We start from the raw sequence: 20,529 nt of genomic DNA on the forward strand, positions 1-20,529 counted from the left end.
AACCTAATGAGAGTTTCTAACTTCAAAAATACGTCACATAGTAGTCATATATCAGGTGGTTAATAATTACTTCAAACGGCTGTAGGGTAGCGACTAGCCTATAATAGTACATACAGTTTGATTGGTCGATAATACCTAACAATTATTAATTTGACCAACCACGACAGGCTTAAGTAATACAGCTCATTACCTCGTCCTTTTTGGTCTGTGTTTTTCAGGAAAATGGTAGGTAGAACCGTCCTCAGAACTGTATCTTCAGCCATCAGCTCCATCAAGTAATTGTTAAATGCCATGTTTGTTACAGGGAATGATTTGAATTTATCGGATATGATCAATGAAAGATATTTCTCTAAGGCTCGATATTCACTGAGAAAATAAAGCTTTCTTCCTTACTACAATGACACCGATTCATGGTTAGCCAAGTCCTAACGTTACAAAATACGTTCCCGATTGATCAGACATGTTGGATCTTAAATAATGTGACAATTAATTATTTCCTATCTGCCCAGTGTCGTTGACCGATAGAAACACATTTCTTCATTAATTAGATTATGTTCGGAGCTCTATAAACCCTTTGCTTTCACTTCTGAACAGCTACATTGTCAACTTAAAACATGTTAACCCTGACTTGGGCCTGGCCTAACACTAGTATAGCATATTTAGGGCTAACTGTATGGTAATAGTTCACATGCACGCTAAATGTATTGTTCCAAAAAGGCTCGGCATTAATTCGGCTGCAATTAGAACTTCCACAACTTACTAATGACTGGAGTTGTAATTATAGTTACTGTTCCCAGTCATACTGCAAAGCTCGCATAGGCATAACCTAATTAGGTATAGTTTGGATCATTTGGAGCACCTGCTTCACAACCAATGAAGTCCTTGTGATACCTACCTTGTGACATATGCCATAGCATAGGCTATGCCAAAAATCGTCTCAGATGATTTGATAAAATGAAATCTGCAAAAGTGTATGACGAGCCTAGACAGTGGGCCATGCTTTATTTTTTCCTTTTTGACAATCTTAATGCTAAATTGAGCCTATTGCTTCTTCTTGTTCTTTGCAGTCGCTGGTTATCCCTGAGAAGTTTCAGCACATCTTGCGTGTGCTCAACACCAACATCGATGGCAAGTGCAAGATCATGTACGCCTTAACTGCCATCAAGGTGAGTAGTTTTCAACAGAGAACAGTAGAACAAACTGATTTAAAAACAGCAAACATATGCAGTTAAGACTGGATTTTTTTTGTGTTTTTCTGCCTTATGCTAATTGGGCTTACCAGTCAAAACGTCCCTTTACCAAAACGTCCCCGTACCAAAACGTCCCCGCTTTTGGTCAAAACGTCGCTTTTGGTCAAAACGTCCCCGTTGGTCAAACGTCCCCGTTGTTCAAAACGTCCCCGTAAGTCAAAACGTCCCCGTCTATCACATTCATTCTCAGTTGTGAATATATATTAATTTTAAGTTATAATTTGGCTAAGTTATCGGCATGCAAGTTGGATTACCGGCGCTAAATAAATCATGAAGGACTATATCGTTTAATTATATTTGGTATGAAAAAGGTACACACTATATGTTTATCAGTGAATTAACGAATTAAGGAAAACAAAAAATATTTATTCCCTTCCCTCAATATCGTATATATTCATTCAGAAACCAACTCGTGTTTAAAAAAATCCTATTACCCTACAGCCCTCTTGCATTCCCTTTTCTATTTATATTATCTTACCTCAGAAAATTATACTCAAAATGTTTCCGCCCTCATAACCGGCACTTCCCACTCCTAAAAACTGTGTTTTCAACCTAAACTATAGTTATCCTTACTCTTTGATTTGAACTAAAAACATCCAAACTTGCATTCCGACTGATTATAAAAAGCGGGGACGTTTTGACTGCGGGGACGTTTTGATCTTAAAAAAGCGGGGACGTTTTGGTAAAGGGACATTTTGACTAGATACCCTAATTGGAATGAGGCTTAACCTACCCACTATACTGTGCAATCTCTTCTGCATACATTGTGTAGACATCAGACAATTGTCTTGATGTTACATGTGAATGTAACATGTTACATGAGAATGAATGTCATACATTAGAAGTTGTGTGAGCTTTAAATTATTATCCCTTTCTACACATAGCACTGTAAGATATAAGTTAGTGTTTAACCTTGCCTTTTATATGGTCCCTGTGTAACCATAACTTCTATATACATCTTTTTAGCTATTCAGCAATTTGCCCATTTTGCATAGCATTAAGTGTTGGGAAACAGGATCTAATGTATTCCCTGGAGCATGTCTCGAAAGTTATTTCATGGCTGATCAGCAGTGGTAACAAAAGGTAACATAATTATTATGATCAACAACGCAGTCACCATATTTGAAAAAATTATGCACTTTGCAGCATTGAATCTTACCTAGGGTAAAAGTGATAGGAAAATATCTTATATTTGCTTCTTTTCATGTAGGGTATTGGACGTAGGTACTCCAACATCTGCTGTCGCAAAGCAGACGTTGACACCTCCAAGAGAGCAGGAGAACTATCTGATGAAGAGGTGAGCTCCCCACAATTTAAATGTACCTAGCTTTTGCCTAGAATCCTGAGTGGGGCTTTGAGTTAGCTCAAGTACTTCCCAAATTTCCACAAGTATTGTTGATTAGCTGGTTCTGACTGACCATTCACCGCATCGTCAATAACCGCAATTTTCTCTGCGCAACTCTTTAGATCCTGAATAATTGAAGTGAGAGATCCCAAGAAGGTGAAAAAATTGTCTCGTGCAAATTCCTTTGTGGAGTTTATCACTGTGTATGTCATTCATCTAACCCTGTTCTATAAATGATTGAAATAGTTGAATGCAAGAAATGGACACATTTTCTGCAAAGTTCCAGTCTTGTGTAATTTCTGTGGAGCGCTTTTATAACATATCTGTTATCCATGTTACTGATAGTAATTTACCCTGTGTTAACCTAGTGTAGTATATAGCAACAATGGTAGCGACATAACATCATTAATGCCCATCTTTCAAAGGTTGAGAAGCTGGTCACTATCATGGCGAATCCACGTCAGTACAAGATCCCAGACTGGTTCCTGAACAGGCAGAAGGACGTCAAGGACGGCAAGTTCAACCAGATCATTGCCAACGGTCTCGAAAACAAACTCCGTGAAGACTTGGAGAGACTGAAGAAAATCCGAGCCCATCGTGGTCTTCGTCATTATTGGGGGTAAGTTGTATACAGGGATCATTTCGGCTTGTGGATTACAGAAACAATTTGCAATAGGTGAACCCAAGTCTGATGTGTTTGTAACACATTTAATGAAAATTATCCATAAATTTGCTTCTTACATTGTGTGATTGTCATGTTCCGGGACTTGTTGTAGAATTGTTTAGAGATAGAGAAACAAGGTATTGAAACTTTGATGCTATGTGAGTCAGCGTCTGTTATCCTGTTATTGTTTTGACCCATTGATACAATAGCAATATAATTGGTAAATAGGCACTCGCTCTGCTACTGTTCAATACTGCAATGAAAAGGCCTTTAAACCACACATATTTAAATGAAAAGCATCTCTCACATTGAGAGGGGTTATGTCTGGACAGCATTGTTTCTCCATCTCTAAACCCTCCGGTTTCAGATATGTTAGCTTATATTTCAGGCTCCTTTACCCTGCAATCATTCAAATACAGTACTTACAATTTAGGAATTATTTGTTTCGTATCACACCTCAAAGTGCTATCGAAATCATTGCAATATAAGTGCAAAGATGTGGTAGCAGGTTTGTACCAAAGTACCATAGTATTTAATACGGGTCTAAATTCTTAAAACTGCTGAACAAATTTTGAACACAAAATTATTCTGCTCATAATTTATAAATAAATGTAAATATCTCTGTAAACTATTATTCCCCCCCCCCATCTGAAGGTAGGCCTTAGCCTGCAGTCCTAGCACAATGTATGGCAGTAAATGACCAAACTTGTTGACAACTTTAGTCTTTGGTATTTGAAAACCTTCATAGAAGTTACTCTGATGTTACAACGGACAAACATGTTGTAGTTGTTAATGGAATTTAGTGTGCTGGACCGTAATGATGATACATGTACAGCACTAGACAATTGTGTGTGTTTGGATATAATATATCACAGTTTGGAATAGTCAAGGATTTAAAATTGATTGAAGTTATCTTTCTCTTTGTCTTGCAGTCTTCGTGTTAGAGGTCAGCACACCAAGACTACCGGCAGGAGAGGCAGAACTGTGGGTGTCTCCAAGAAGAAGTAAAAACAGCAGACTGATTTTTGTGATGTAATTTACTGACAGAAAATAAATAGAAAACAAGGTGGGCAACATAAATCATTTGTGTCCAGTGTTCATTTTGTTCTTACTCTTCTTCTCAACCGTCTCCCTGATCCGGTATCAGTACATCGCTTATTCAGCATAATCCCGTAACAGCAATAAAGAAGCACTACAAAAAAAAAGGTTCCAATAACAGTGATGTAGTTACTTTCAGTTGGTTATTAAACCAAATTTATTTCTATTAACTATGATTAAAAAACCGGCATTGGTTCAGTAGTAGCTGCATAATTATCTTTTATCGGTCTCGTAACTTAATGAGGTCAATATAATTTTTTTTTTTGTAAAACAGGTAAAAATGTTATCATGCATAATCTAGCATCATCCCTGATGAACTTAAAATAGTAAAACAGCTTGCATGCAAGGAAATAGAATGCTTCCTTCAAACATGACATTTGATTCAGTCCTTTGTTACACAACAAGGTTCATTAAATTAATACCAAATAAACATACCTTTGAATGACCACAATTAACCTCACAAAAAGTAGTAGAGTATGTGACCTTCACTTTTTGTATTGGTGGAAAACACAACCAACATGTTGCCTTGTTTCTTAAATGCCAGTTTGTATGATACATTTCCATAACATGAAACTGAAGCAACATACTATCAGTAAGAGGGCCTTTGTTATGGCCATGCTATGATTAATGCTGCCTGCTGTGAATAATTGATCTGGATCATCCGGTATGTTATCACAAAATGGACAAAGTTGCAATACAAGCACAAAGATGTTTATAGCAACTGTTTATACAGAAACCATAGCATTTTATCCAAGACAAACTTCAAAACTGCTTCACAAAATTTAACACTTAGCTTATTCCCTAAAGGGCGTTGCATATAAATTGTATCAAAACTCAGTAGAAAACACTTCTATCGTATGAAAACAGCAAATCGAGTAGCATGTGAAATAGTTATCCTTAGAAAACCATCAACCAATCTGCAGGGTACTGCAAGATATTGAACAGACTCTAAAAGATCCCTTTCATGACTTTGGATAATTTGGAGTGATTTATAAAATACAGCCATTCAACAGTTCCATATTACTCTTTAAAGACCTGAGGCACTTCTTGCTGAAAGAACAGTTATCAAGCAACTAAGTTGGATACACAATGTCAAGAAAGTTCTGGCTATGTAACATAAGAATTTAGTTACATTACAAATTGTGCAATATTTCAATACATTCTTTAGTTAGGCTCTATGACCTGACAGTAAAAGCTGTTTTGTTTTTAAAAATCTTTCCTTGGTATTGAATAGTAAAATATCATAACATGTGCAGTTCAATGGGATAACTGCTTAAATTTTAATCCAAACAGTGAGTGTAGTAAGGCTTGGCAACATTTCAGTGACAGGATGCAAAATGCACTACTGTAAGATGGGAGAAAAGTGCAGCCTGGGTAACTTTTTTTCTCAAATTTAGGCTAAAACAAGACATACTCTTGACTAAAACTTGCAAAATGTTGTATTCTATTTATAAAACATGATTTGAGATATAATTGTATAAGGATGACAGGAAGGGATAATATATACCACTTCCTCTCAGCAAACATAGGCATATCCTGCATTATCTACAACAACAAAAAAGATTTTTTTTCTCAACTCTTCTATAATTTACAGCTTTCACGTCATATCGCAATATAATATAAAGTAATTATGTATGTTACATATCAAATCCTCACTACCAGCATATTATGTTCAGATAGACACCTAAGGCAACATTCCAATAACATTCTACCAACAAATAAGATTAAAAGACATTTTATTTGAATAAATGACATTCTTAAAACCTTGCAACATCGTTGATGCGGTGATGCATTAACTTCCATACCCCCTCCTTGAGCACCTCTTATGCTTTTAACAGCATATGTCGTATCCATAAATTCTCAGAATATATATTAAAAAAAAAGTAGCAAATGTTTAAATATTTTCTGTTCTCATTATTGATTTCTGTAGCTTGAAAAAATTAAGATACAGAACAAATAAAAAAAAAAATAACAAAAACAGGTATATCTTACAAAAATGTAGCAAAATATGTACAAAATATAAAAATTCATTTAGATCAAGACAAAAACACACAACTGACAATTAGACATTTGAGAACATGATGTTTTTTTAACTGATGACCATGATTCAAAAGGTGGCTGTGTTTCCATCAGCTGGTTTACATCCAACAAACTGTTGGCATCTTGGTCTTCAGGAAGGAATCCACATTCCTCAAAGATTGGTTATTCCGCTAGATATTGGTTTCATTGGTATGTGTATGCTGAGACTGAGATGAAGAGCACAAACGTGGTTTGGTATTCTAGTTGGCCGTTCGGCCTGTAGCCTTGGGCCCTGACCTTGATTCTGTAGTTGGTGGCTCTGTTTAACGGTTTGGTGGTGTAGACGATCCCTCTGTTGTCCTGGTTCCGTATTGCGAAAGGCACCTGGCAGTTACAGTACTGAATTAGATTTGTGTCCAGACGAGAAGATTGGTTGGGATGAGGTAGAAAGCAGAGAGAGAGAGAGAGGAGGAGAAAAAATGGAGGTTGGGGTTTTGATGATGGTGTATCATGCAGGAAGCAAGGAACAGTGTAATACAAGACTGCTTTATAGAAGTGTGATTCAGCATATGGATCTACAAAGGCTGTGATGAGATACCCCATCAATCCCTTAGTTCATTAAAGAAAATCTGTATCCTGCAAATTATCCTTTTCACTTACAACCACTTTAAATGTATGCTCTCTTTCATCATTTCTTGTTTCTGGGGCAATGGAACAGCAAATAATGTTTCAAGTACCCGGACCCTAATACATCCTGTGTAGCCTTAAAACTAACAGTACATGTGCAACGATAGTTCTGGTTCTCCATCACATAACCATTTCTTCAAGTACCCCTTACACATCCTGAGAAGTCTTACAACTAAGAATACATGTGCTATGACAGAGCAGATTCTCCATCACATAACCATTTCTTCAAGTACCCCTTACACATCCTGAGTAGTCTTAAAACTAAGCGCACATATGCAATAACAGAGCAGGGTTCTCCATCACATAACCATTTCTTCAAGTACCCCTTACACATCCTGAGTAGTCTTAAAACTAAGCGCACATATGCAATAACAGAGCAGGGTTCTCCATCACATAACCATTTCTTCAAGTACCCCTTACACATCCTGAGTAGTCTTAAAACTAAGCGCACATATGCAATAACAGAGCAGGGTTCTCCATCACATAACCATTTCTTCAAGTACCCCTTACACATCCTGAGTAGTCTTAAAACTAAGCGCACATATGCAATAACAGAGCAGGGTTCTCCATCACATAACCATTTCTTCAAGTACCCCTTACACATCCTGAGTAGTCTTAAAACTAAGCGCACATATGCAATAACAGAGCAGGGTTCTCCATCACATAACCATTTCTTCAAGTACCCCTTACACATCCTGAGTAGTCTTAAAACTAAGCGCACATATGCAATAACAGAGCAGGGTTCTCCATCACATAACCATTTCTTCAAGTACCCCTTACACATCCTGAGTAGTCTTAAAACTAAGCGCACATATGCAATAACAGAGCAGGGTTCTCCATCACATAACCATTTCTTCAAGAACCCCTTTCACATCCTGAGTAGTCTTAAAACTAAGCGCACATATGCAATAACAGAGCAGGGTTCTCCATCACATAACCATTTCTTCAAGTACCCCTTACACATCCTGAGTAGTCTTAAAACTAAGCGCACATATGCAATAACAGAGCAGGGTTCTCCATCACATAACCATTTCTTCAAGTACCCCTTACACATCCTGAGTAGTCTTAAAACTAAGCGCACATATGCAATAACAGAGCAGGGTTCTCCATCACATAACCATTTCTTCAAGAACCCCTTTCACATCCTGAGTAGTCTTAAAACTAAGAGTACATATGCAAAGACATATGCAAAGAGCAGGTTGTCCATTACATAACCATTTCTTCAAGAACCCCTTACACATCCTGAGTAGTCTTAAAACTAAGAGTACATATGCAAAGACAGAGCAGGTTGTCCATTACATAACCATTTCTTCAAGAACCCCTTACACATCCTGAGTAGTCTTAAAACTAAGAGTACATATGCAAAGACAGAGCAGGTTGTCCATTACATAACCATTTCTTCAAGAACCCCTTTCACATCCTGAGTAGTCTTAAAACTAAGAGTACATATGCAAAGACAGAGCAGGTTGTCCATTACATAACCATTTCTTCAAGAACCCCTTACACATCCTGAGTAGTCTTAAAACTAAGACTATGATGTGCATGACAGCAGGTTGTCCATAACCATTTCTTCGTTTGCAGAATATTTCAAATAGAAGTGTTCAAATTGCTGTGTTAACTGTAGGCTATGGAGAAGCTAAGAATGCCACAAAAGTTTTCTCCCCTCACTGAATGCTTTCAGAGCAGCAGTGCGATGATGCATTTATCTAAGGGTGGGATAGTTAAGTATACTGGAGTTGCAGGTGCAATGAAAGAAAACACATCAGCAATTTCCTACTATGTTGTGGGAGTGGGGGGGGGGGGGGGGTAGAGGGAGTGGTGGGATTGACAAAGATGTATATACTGTGCTATAATGGGAAGACTCCCAAAGGAAGTCTGTGAAAGGACCAAACATTGTGCAATTAAGCTTAATGAAGTTTTCTATGCAGGTATAGAAGATGTTTGTTTCTCCCTTTTTGTGCAGGGTATGAAGGAGATGGCGGAGAGGACTGATTTGGTTCTGTGGAGGGGAGGGTGATACTGGAAGGGTGGGGGGGTGGCAGGGGGTATTTAAAGTAACAATTTATGCCATATACAAGTGAAAGGAAATATCCATGATACAATAGCAAACTTAACATTGATATTCCTGCATTTTTTTCTTTCATTAACCTCAATTAAGGCCTGCACGACAGCATCCTCACACTGTGCTTTCTACAAACAGCAGGGAATTACAGAACAAACACAACCCACTTCAGCTCTAGTGGGTAGATGTTTCAACCACACCAGGGACAGAACCTTTTTCAATTTATTTTTCCCATGCGTCAAGAAACATCAAGTTGCTCAAGAATACAACCATCACTTGTTTAATACTGGTCTACGTAGAACACTGATGTACGCTACAACCAACTTGGCATGGCCAAAGACAAATTCTGACACACAACCTTTCTCTCCCAATCCAACACTATTCTAATGAACACTCTCTCCATTTAGTTTTTTTGCACAATGTCATTATTAGTGCGATTGTGCAGCTGTGAATTCTTTCTAAAAGTATGAATTGCTGTACTTTTAACCCTGGTATTTAAGTCACTATAAAGTCTCATTACCAAATTGGCCAAAGATTTACAAAGACTATTGTACAATCGCTAAAACATCTAAAGCTCTCCCGAACTGAAACCCTTTCTTGAAAGAACTTTGATAATGGAAACAGGGATCGAGTTGGTAACGTTACCGGGCACTCGTGTAAATTTTATCGCCATGAGTGTCTGGACGTGCATGAATAGAACCTTACCTCTTCGGCCTCCCGTTGATCTATGATCGTAAACTGAGAATTTGAGTGAACGGAGCCATCGGCCTCCCGAATCACGCTCAGTTGGATCAGGTCGCTGCCCTGGCGGATGCCAGATGGTTTGTTGAGGAAGTGGTACTGGATCCTATCGTCCAGGTTGGCACACTCTTCATTATTGAATGGACACTTACGGATACATTGACTGTTGATGAAAGTGAGTTACAGGTGTAGTTAAGTTCTAGGTCAGCATCAAGGAAGGTACACCAATATAAGTTAACATCAAGGAACGTACACCGATGCAAGTCTGTCTCGGGTTTTTACTACAAGAATCCCACTAGTGATTATTTGGATAATGTAATGAATGTATTCAAAAAAAATATTAAAAAATAAAAATTCAAATTTTGTCTACCTCAACTAAGATCACCATTATAGCATCCTTACATTCCAACATGAGTGGATAATGGTAACAGGGTGGAGGAAGCCAAAAAATCCCACATTATCATGTCTTTGTCCCCGTTACCCTCCCACCCCCCGCCCCCCTCCTTACTTAACTGATCATCATCTCACAAATGACCAAAGATAACATAGATGGATGAGGCTTTGAAATCTTTCGCTTTGACACCTTTACAACGTGGTGCACCAACAGCTTAAACATGTCCATAGGTTCTAGTGTTTACACGGGTCCAAAAATCGGGAACCGGGTACCCGAGGGCCGTTACCCGTCGGGTATCCGGGTACCCGGAAAAAATTGTATACCCTCGTGTATCACGATTTTCAAGAAATTACATATTGGATGCTGTAATAAATGCATTATATTCTCTACTGACAATGTTTTCATGTTCAAATACGTAGGTGTAAGATAAGGTATAAAACCTTCCTCAATAATTTTTATTTGCTTTTTTTTCTTTCATTAACTTGTTAATAAATTAATTATTTAATTATAATTAGCATTACTACTAACATCGCACTGCCGCCGCTGCTTATGCTTGCTCGTGCACGTCTATTGGATCAAACCATATAAATATCCAATTTAGCTCTTAAACAGTTGTTACTACTACCACTATCTATTATGCAGGCCCAGGGTTCGCATTAGCCGCGAGATTGCGCGATTCGCGCAATTTGATCACATTTGGAATAAACGATTAGTAAAAAGCCACTAGCGATTAATATTTTTTAGTTATCCCGTCTATAATCCATAAACATCTCGTAAAATTCCTTGTCAGCCTTTCCTTCTATGAAATAAACGAATGAATAAATAATAATTTCTTCCACATGGTAGCCTAACACCACACTAAGTCAATGAGAAATCTAGCTTAAGCCTAACCATCTGTTTATTTGCTGAAGTTGTGACGCAGTTATAAGACATCCATGGAATACTTTCGTTATTGCTGTTACGTTCGACCACATGGTTGCCTAACACCACACTAAGTCAATGGGGGTAATCTAGCCTAGCCATATGTTTATTAGCTGAAATTGTGACGCAGTTATAAGATATCCATGGAAAGCTTCCGTTATTGCTGTTATCTTCGACCACATGGTAGCCTAACAACACACTAAGTCAATGGGAAATCTGCCTAACCATCGGTTTGCAATTTTTTTTATAAACAATCACACTTTGCATAGGATTCGGGTAATAAATTAGGAACCGCGTAGAATCGCGTCGGGCGGGTACCTTCGTTATTGCTGTTATCTTCGACCACATTGTAGCCTAACACCACACTAAGTCAATGGGAAATCTGCCTAACCGTCGGTTTGGCATTTTTTTTTTAAATCACACTTTGCGTAGGATTCGGGTAATAAATTAGGAACCGGGTAGTAACGCGTCGGGCGGGTACCCGGATAACCCGTGCAAACACTAATAGGTTCCTTCATATCTTTGACTGTTGGAAGTTGTCAGTTCAGGGACGTATACTACTATTAATCATAGTATCGCAGCGATAAGAACCCAGAGTATTTAAACAGGTCACACCAGTGAAGCATCTAGCGCGACCGGTTGCACTGCTTGACAAACTTACCTTGCGCTGGTTCTAACGTAGTATGGTGGACATGACAGGTCCTCGCAGCGATAAGAGCCCAGAGTATTCAAACAGGTCATACCAGTGGCGCATCTAGCGCGACCGGTTGCACACTCATCGATATCTACAAGAACAACAAACATGGAGTATGGAGAGGTCAATGCACAGGCTACTGTTTAGCACATTATTGTAATACTATATAGTAACACAACCATTTTGAGCCCAAGGTATACTAATGCAACTGGCAATTTGCATCCGCTTTGGAAGATGAACAACAGATTATGTTTCCATGAAAAGGGACCCTCCTGTGCCCCCACCCTTCTCCCTCCCCTTATAAACTTGGCCCCATTATGCAATCCCCGGTCCTCCATTGTTCATAAATTGTGACTCATGTGACACCTGCAGAGGTTTTCCCAGAGTGACGAAAAAAGCTCAATTATTTTCCCTCCCTCCTCCTCCTCCTTCCCCCTCACCAATGTAAGTCATTTCAAGTTTGGGACACTGTATCTGACCTCTAACCTTTGGTCAAATTCATTTATGTAGATTTAGTCCCTGACCAGATCCACATGATATCATCAAGTTTATTCCAGTTTTTTTACCACCCAGCAAATTGCTGCACCCACCAAGAAGAATTATCTTCCCCCCACCCTGCCCCCACCCTCTTCTGAACCCCTCAACACATCCTTTGGCATAATATGCAACCAAAGTAAAATATAGGTTGAGTGCATATAAGACATGCTAGGCTGTACATTTCTCATATTTCAATGTAAACTTATAAGACCTACCTTGACAACTCTCCCCATCTAGTAACCGTCTGTAACCCTCTGGGCAGGAGCAGTAATAACTTCCTTCAGTATTATGACAGTGTCCCTGGCACGGTGATATCCGTAGTGAACATTCATCAATATCTATGAAAACCCAGACAAAAATGGTAGTAATTGACTTGAAGAAAGAGTTTCTATATGAAAGTCAAATTTTTGTGTCGTCGAATTTATTGAGGCAAGTTGCATTCATCATTTCTCGATATTTTTAGAGATGGATTGATTTTTCATTCCTTGCCAGGGGCAAGAGGAATCGCCGTGATGGTGATGGCGTGTGTGTTCATAGGTGTGTGTGACGTCTTGGCTTGTTAACACAATAACTCAAAAACTACATCATGGGTGAACTTCCTATTTGGTATGTGGAAGAACCCTATTGTTTCCTGAAAAGTTTAAAAGTCAGTTGAGGTCAAAGTCTGAAAACCTTGTGAACACTGGTAACTCAAAAACCGTAAAGTGGAATGACTCTGTATGAATTACATGGATGCACCTTATTGAGTGCAAGAACCCTATTGTTTTCTGTGGAGGTCAAAGGTCATTTGAGGTCAATAGAAGTCAAAGTCTGAAAACCTCGTAAACATGATAACTCAAAGACCGTAAGGTGGATGGACTTCATATTTCGTATGTGGATGCAGCATATCAAGTAGAAAAACTCAATTGTTTCTGTAGAGGTCAAAGGTCAACAGAGGTCAAAGTCTGAAAACCTTGTAAGCTCTCAAACTCAAAATGGAATGCTTCAAGTTAGATGGATCCAACTTATTGAGTACAAGATGATGTATGGCTCTCTGTGTCACTAACTGTTATAGGATTGGACCTTTTCATTTTTTAAGTGGCTGAGTGGGTTTTCCACTTCCACTAATGACTGTTATCTGACATCAACTTTCAGAGGGGTAGAACCTTTGCAACAGTCAAGTTTAACTGGAACTCTTTCCTGATCTTCTGGTAATTGACTTTAGGACACATTTTCTCCATTGCTCTATCAATCAGGTGATTCCACATATAAACTTATAAGTTTATAAGGAATCACTAAACCTAAACTAAATCACTAAACCTGCTGACTTTCTGTTTCTTATGGAAACCAGCAACATGTGTGCAGTATAAGCAGCAATTCTTCTACTACTATTATGTACTCACATACAATAGCTAATAAAATGAATAGTAATGCTTTCCACTTTAACACTTGTACTTCAATGTCACTTCTGGGCCACGTTATACTACACTTTCATATTCCGTTCAAGTGTATTACAAATTAAAGCAGAAGTGCTCCCTCCACAAAAAAAAAACTTAAAAACACAGGTATGTGTCTTTGAGTCTTTGTTTTCCCATTTTCTGGCACTTTACTTGGTTTGTGGGGGACACACACACATTACCATGGTCCATGCAACTGTTGAATATTATTTATGAATATGCAATATTATTTATGAATATGCAAGTGGTCCTCTTCTCAAGTATGTGTATTGTAGGAGATCCAAAGTACATACTATCAAGCATGGGATGACATCTCTGCTCTTGTGGTGAACAACTTTACCAACATTACAAAAGTTCATTTTGTGAATGTTTAAGGCTGAACTTTTGATGTCCCTTTTGAACTAATTCCCCCCCCCCCCCCCAAAAAAAAAAACACCTCTACCACTGACTTTTCAACCAGGAAAATAATTTCAAATCGATTACAGGTAAGTGAAATGGCCAACAGCTCAGTAAACATTCCAGTTAAACTCCTGTTTCAGAATAAACTGTTGAAATGTTGTGTAGGCCTACTGTACATCATATTGTTACATGAAACAGTTACAAACTATGACCATTTATGAGAGCAACCATCACACTCTCCCATTGTTTTTGTCCTATGTATGATGAAAGCTAAGAAATAGAGTATTTCCCAAAATTAGAGCTGCTACTATGCAACAGTAACGGACCATGACCATTTATGAGAGCAACCATCACCCATATGTCTCCCACTTCTTCCAGTTTGAATGTAATTGCTATTAATGTAAGTATAGTACACAAGTCATAGCATAAACACACACAGTCTTCTGCATCGTTGTAAATCATGCGGTATCAAAGAAATGCTCACATTTATCTAGTAAACTGTAACTCTACGAACAAGAAAATTGTCACTTTTTCAAACAAACAAAAAATAGACAAAAAAAAAAACATTTTTGCTACAAATTCATACCTCTCTATGAAGGAAACTTTGAAAATGTCCTCTCATGAAAATGTCCTCTCATGTTCTTAATAAATAAAAAATAAAAAAATCAATATACTCAATAGATCTGAACAAAACTTTCCACTCCACAAAAATACAATGTCCAACCAACAACCATCTGTTACTGTATGCACCATGCTTTATAAAGTTTTAACCTTAAGGTTGACAACAACAAAAAACCATCACTGGCTAACTGTTCTTCAACAAAAGTTTTAATTCATGAAAACAGTTTCAGAGCTTGGTTGTAACATCAAAACAACTGAGGAATGTTTTAACAGTGACCGTAACCCAAATTCATCTGTCTCAACCACTGCCTATCCAAACACCTAAATTATGACAAATACCAAATGGTTATTAATCACAGTACTTGAGAGCAATGTAATATTAATGGCAAACATCATCATGTAGAGATCATTATTGCTATCAGCTGGCAAGAGTCATGTGTCAATTAAACTGGGTTTCTGTCAAGTTAAAAGGGAGCTCAGAACAAAGAAAACATGAAGCTGATTGTCTTGTGTCATGAATGTTCTAACAATGTTTGATTCTTAGATGCGATTATTCAAAACTATAAAAAAACTGTATTTAATTTTAATTTGTGCTAGAGTGTGCCATGTCATGCACGTTTATTACATGTATTGGTTCTGAAATGTATGTAGATATTTCTGTGGAAAATTTGTGGGTCAATGACAAAGTGACTTGATCATACCCGAGAACAAGAAAACTCTAGAGAGTGGGGTGAGGGAGGGGGGGAGGGAGGGAAGGGGCGATAGAAATGATTCCCAGTATATCAGGAACAATTGTATATGTAACAACTTTCAAATTCATCACCGAGGGCCACAGACAAAACCTGCGAGGGAGAACCAGAGAAAGGCTGGCTTCCCTCTCCATAGCAATATTTGCTTCGCACCATCACTATCATAGGAGGCGGCCCATCAGCATTTAATAACCGACCGCTCAAGGCAGTGGCTCGTAGGAGGATCAGTAAATGGGGTAACATCCAACCAAACAACTTTTTGTTTTTTGTCTTTGTCTCACCGATACGACTTCCATACTAACCTTTGCACCGTCTCTCGTGGACGCTGTATTGATAACCGCTACCGCACCGGACCAATTGTTGGTAAGGTTCGCGTCTGGTACACGATTTACGGTCGCTTAAGAGACTATAGCCTGCTGGGCATTGACACTCATAGTCTCCTTCTGTGTTGATACACAGATCCAAGCAAGGGTGTTGGAGACACTCATTTATATCTGTTCAAAGTTGAATTGTTTGTTCTCAACATCAAAATATGGTTCTTGAAAGTGTTTTACAAATGTATTCTTCATTGAGGATGGGAGGGGGATATGAATGCTTCTGAAGGAGCAGGTGGGGGGGGGGAATGATTTGGAATTAAGGTGGTGGGATTGTCAATCAATGGTTTTGTCGCCACTAAAAATGAGCTCTGTATGGCAATCCATGGAAGCATGCTAAACTATCTCTTTAAAGTTTAAAATCAGTTTTAATTTATTTTTGGTTTTGGTTTTAAATAATTGTATGATGACTATTGGTAGCACAGTATAGTTTAATAACAGATAGCAATTAAATACTTCTGGTGCTATGAAGTTCATCGGGTGGAAGATTACCACTCCTACCCGGAGAGGAAAGAATTTAGCATGCTCCCTAACTTGGTTTGAGGGTAAATGTTGCTATTACTAAAGTTATGACCAACATGGACCATACCATGATCCATCTAGACATGATGAAGGTGACAGGCCATTGGTGATGAATCATACTATAGTGGTCTGGTCATCTGGACATACATGGTGGAGGTGGTGCACATGTAGACTAGTTGTGGAGTGGTGATGGGTAGAGCAGGTATTGTCAGGTGATGATATAGTAAGGTGAAGATATGGTACACATATAGACTGGTTGTGGAGTGCTGATGGGTAGAGCAGGTATTGTCAGGTGATGATAAAGGTGAAGATATGGTACACATGTAGACTGGTTGTGGAGTGGTGATGGGTAGAGCAGGTATTGTCAGGTGATGACTGAGAAAGGTGAAGATATGGTACAAATGTATACTGGTTGTGGCGTGGTGATGGGTAGAGCAGGTATTGTAAGGTGATTGAGAAAGGTGAAGATATGGTACACATGTAGACTGGTTGTGGAGTGGTGATGGGTAGAGCAGGTATTGTAAGGTGATGATTGAGAAAGGTGAAGATATGGTACAACTGATACTGGTTGTGGAGTGGTGATGGGTAGAGTAGGTATTGTCAGGTGATGATAGAGAAAGGTGAAGATATGGTGCACATGTAGACTGGTTGTGAAGTGGTGATGGGTAGAGCAGGTATTGTCAGTTGATGATTGAGAAAGGTGAAGATATGGTACACATGTAGACTGGTTGTGGAGTGGTGATGGGTAGAGCAGGTATTGTCAGGTGATGATAGAGAAAGGTGAAGATGAGGGGGTTTCATACTGAAGATGGGGTGAAGTGAATTTGAATTAGATGGAATTTGCAACTTTCATTTGAGGATATTGGTGCTAGTATATGGTGCAATGAAGGTAGATCAAAAAAATAAATTAAGAAACCAGAAAGCCAGTTGGCCTCATGATTCTTTGCCATATAAGTTGCTCAAAATTCCACAAAACTGTCTGACTAAATTGCAGAGTAAGTGAGGTAAATTTGTCCAAGAATTAAGTGAGAACCAGACAAGATCAAATATTTCTAGGTCTTACTTGTAACACTCACTGCTGAGTGGGCATCAACCAATGGTTACAAATTTGTATTCCAAAATGTTTCAATATCCAAAAAGAACAGTCTTTGTGGGCAAAATACAGACACATAGATATGCATGAGCAAATGTACAATTTCTTTTATGAAATCAGCTTGTGTTAACAAGGCTTTCATACTTTGACTTATGTTGACCGCTAATGACCTTTGACCTCCACCAATTTCAACAAGGTTCTTTCACTCACCAAGTTGGATCCACATACCAAGTATTCAGTTCAACAAAGATGCATGTTTTGAGTGACCGTGTTTACAAACTTTTCAGACTTTTTTTGTAATACTATTTTGACCTCAGATAACTTTTGACCCTTCACGGTAAAAATAGGGTTCTTGTACTACATTCAGGTAATAAACCACAGGTGCATGGAATGAAAAGAGGAGATAAAGATCGGAGGGTAGAAGAGTGCAGACAATGACATGAGAGATGAGACTGGGGTCTGACTGAGGGACGGCTATGAGTCAGACAGAGGACTGTTGACACAAAGACTGAGGCAAGAGAGAAGGATGACTTCTACACTCACAAGTTATCGCAAAAGACAAATTGAAGCATCAACCGTTTCACTCACACTCAAGGGAGACCTTGGTTTCTTACTGACAACATACTACGAAAGGAAGCAGCAGGATATAATTCAAGGATTTAAACTGACAAAGTTCGCACCTGATACTGCCATCTCTATTAATTGTTTTTTTTTCTTCTTAGTTTTCTTAGTAATGCTTTTTCCTTCCACAAATTCCCTCTTGGGTCCAAGGTGCACAGTATTTATCACTTATCACGACGACAAGGAAGATTGCTTGTTGAGTTTGCCTATTATGGCTTTCCCTTCACCATGTAGAAATCAACCAATACCTTATCAACTTAGATACAATTTGTTTGTTTGTTTTATACTTTTTTTTCACTCACAATTCCATGAAATTGAACTGAAATGAATCAAACATCACTGAAATATAGGAATCTTTAGGAAACTTGAAGTCATATATGAGTGAGACTTTTTTTTAAATCCAGCCAGAGTTTTTAAGGGAGACAGAATATTATCTTGAAACATATACATATATATATATATCTATATATATACATATGAATTCCTCTAGGATAACTACAGAATTTAAGATTTAAGTCACGACCGAAATGTCAAAGGGTATTAGAGAGAATTACACCATCGCCATGGAAACCAGATATTCCTGCGCTATGTGTGATTACTGTCTGTTATAGAATCTTGACATTTAGTACATGCTATATAAAGAGTTAACTGGTCGACATTTATTAGAACAGAAGACAGTCACTAATGGTGTACAGCTAATCAGAAATGACCAGAGACGTCTGGGCAATGAAAAATATCAAAGAAGAAATGGTCCTCCAATCAAAGAACCTCAAATAAAAATAACACAGGTAAAGATGGTGCTGGGGATGTGGGAGGAATAAGACTGGGTTTGGAGCTGTGGTGGTGCATGGGTATGGAGGGGGGATGGGGGAGGAGTATAGGTGGGGATGAATAGAATGCAGATGCATCTGGGGGAACATCAATTTCAAAATGCTATGAAGAAAGACTGCCCTCTGTTGACTGGATATGTACTAATGGACATGAAATTAGGTTTGTGACTGAGGTTGCAGGCAGAAGGGGGGTGTGGTAAACTACTTTCAAGGATTTGGTGTTTGATGATAGGAAAAGGTTACTAATCAATTTACCAGGACTGATTTTTGGTCATGAAAAAGTTAAACAACTTAAACATTAAACAACAAATACCTTGCAAATGTCCTTCCAATAATTAAGGTGAAAAGAAGGAACATTTAGCCATTCTAACAAATTTTGATGCACAGCTCTAATATCCGTTCAGCCATTTTGAATCACATCTTACGTCAAAATCTCTGGTCTCGATACCTATCCTCGGTAACAGGTTTTTACGAGAGAATCCCCCATTTTTCTCGACTCAAATTTGACAACTTTTCCTACGAGGGACATAGACAGTCTCACTTTAAAGCTGACCATGTGAGACCGAGAATACAACATGAACAAAGGAAATAATTGTAAGAAATAACGTACAGCAAAAGAGAAGAATCTTTCTCTTGAGAAATATGATTAACGAATACAAAGTGCGAACACATGTACAAACATACATATATATGTATATTTTCCAACTCACTACACTTTCAATTATATATATACATATATATGTGTGTGTATATATATATATATATATATATATATATATATATATATATATATATATATATATATATATATATATATATATATGTTGATACTAGTTGAGACTAGTGGAACACTAGTAGTAGCTCTATGTCTACTGGACAAAGAGCACTCTGCGCCAAGATAGACGCCAACCAACCAACTCTATATATATATATATATATATATATATATATATATATATATATATATATATATATATATATATATATTTATATACATATTTATATACATATTTATATATATAAATATACATATATATATATATATATATATATGATAAAATTTACTGTATATAGTTTACCGTGCATTTTGAATACAGCAGGGTCAACATATAGAAATAACATGCTTACACTGACCTGCCTCCACATGGAACCTTATTTTACATTTTAACGTATTTATGATAACAGTCCACCAAATCCTTACCTGCTTCTGCCAATGCTTCAATAAAGGCTCTACACGACCTACGAACTAAGTGGAATTAGCACCACTATAAAAAATATTTGGCTATTTCAAACAATTTAAAATACAGAAATAAGGGGTTATGCCGAGATTTCTGGATTGAAATTTCGGACTACCCAAACTATCATCAATATTGGTTCCTTGAGGGAATGAATGGACAAGATTGCTAGAGCACTGTTGACAAGGTGTACTCTTAACGTCATCTGACCAGATGTCAGGTATTCAAAGTGTTTTA

At 37.9% G+C, this 20,529-nt stretch overlaps 2 protein-coding genes and 1 long non-coding RNA gene across 8 annotated transcripts in view; 2 read left to right on the top strand and 1 right to left on the bottom strand.

Annotated features, from left to right (window-relative positions):
- The first annotated feature begins 169 nt into the window (after nt 1–169).
- On the top strand, nt 170–4,339 carry LOC139964301 (small ribosomal subunit protein uS13). 3 transcript variants are annotated; one of them, XM_071965795.1, is made up of 5 exons: nt 170–225; nt 1,068–1,166; nt 2,461–2,547; nt 3,021–3,214; nt 4,192–4,339. In XM_071965795.1, the coding sequence occupies exons 1-5, from the start codon at nt 223–225 to the stop codon at nt 4,265–4,267; spliced, it is 459 nt and encodes a 152-aa protein (XP_071821896.1). In that variant the 5' UTR covers nt 170–222; the 3' UTR covers nt 4,268–4,339. The 3 variants fall into 3 exon arrangements, with proteins under 3 accessions (XP_071821896.1, XP_071821898.1, XP_071821899.1); XM_071965797.1 differs by lacking the exon at nt 170–225 and adding an exon at nt 390–413; XM_071965798.1 differs by lacking the exon at nt 170–225 and adding an exon at nt 653–676.
- A 142-nt stretch (nt 4,340–4,481) lies between these two features.
- Nucleotides 4,482–20,529, bottom strand: part of LOC139964299 (hemicentin-1-like) — a 93,331-nt gene continuing 77,283 nt past the window's right edge. For 2 of the 4 annotated variants that reach the window (XM_071965791.1, XM_071965793.1), the window contains 5 exons: nt 15,920–16,111; nt 12,628–12,750; nt 11,843–11,966; nt 9,831–10,029; nt 4,482–6,775 (listed from right to left, as the gene is read on the bottom strand). In XM_071965791.1, the coding sequence (XP_071821892.1) occupies nt 6,581–6,775; nt 9,831–10,029; nt 11,843–11,966; nt 12,628–12,750; nt 15,920–16,111 (833 nt within the window). In that variant the 3' untranslated portion in view covers nt 4,482–6,580. The remainder of the gene's footprint in view (nt 6,776–9,830; nt 10,030–11,842; nt 11,967–12,627; nt 12,751–15,919; nt 16,112–20,529) is intronic. The other 2 variants (XM_071965792.1, XM_071965794.1) reach the window with 2 other exon arrangements.
- Nucleotides 16,120–16,896, top strand: LOC139964302 (uncharacterized). Its single transcript, XR_011791940.1, has 2 exons — nt 16,120–16,715; nt 16,796–16,896. It is a non-coding gene; the product is annotated as an uncharacterized lncRNA (long non-coding RNA).

This window comes from Apostichopus japonicus, chromosome 22, assembly GCF_037975245.1.
Source record: "Apostichopus japonicus isolate 1M-3 chromosome 22, ASM3797524v1, whole genome shotgun sequence".
Classification (NCBI taxonomy): Eukaryota; Metazoa; Echinodermata; class Holothuroidea; order Aspidochirotida; family Stichopodidae; genus Apostichopus; species Apostichopus japonicus.

Excerpts from the sequence above, each read along its gene's own strand:
- LOC139964301 (XM_071965795.1), top strand. Across the intron at positions 1,167-2,460 it reads ACGCCTTAACTGCCATCAAG|GGTATTGGACGTAGGTACTC; the intron begins GTGAGTAGTTTT and ends CTTTTCATGTAG. Across the intron at positions 3,215-4,191 it reads GGTCTTCGTCATTATTGGGG|TCTTCGTGTTAGAGGTCAGC; the intron begins GTAAGTTGTATA and ends TTTGTCTTGCAG.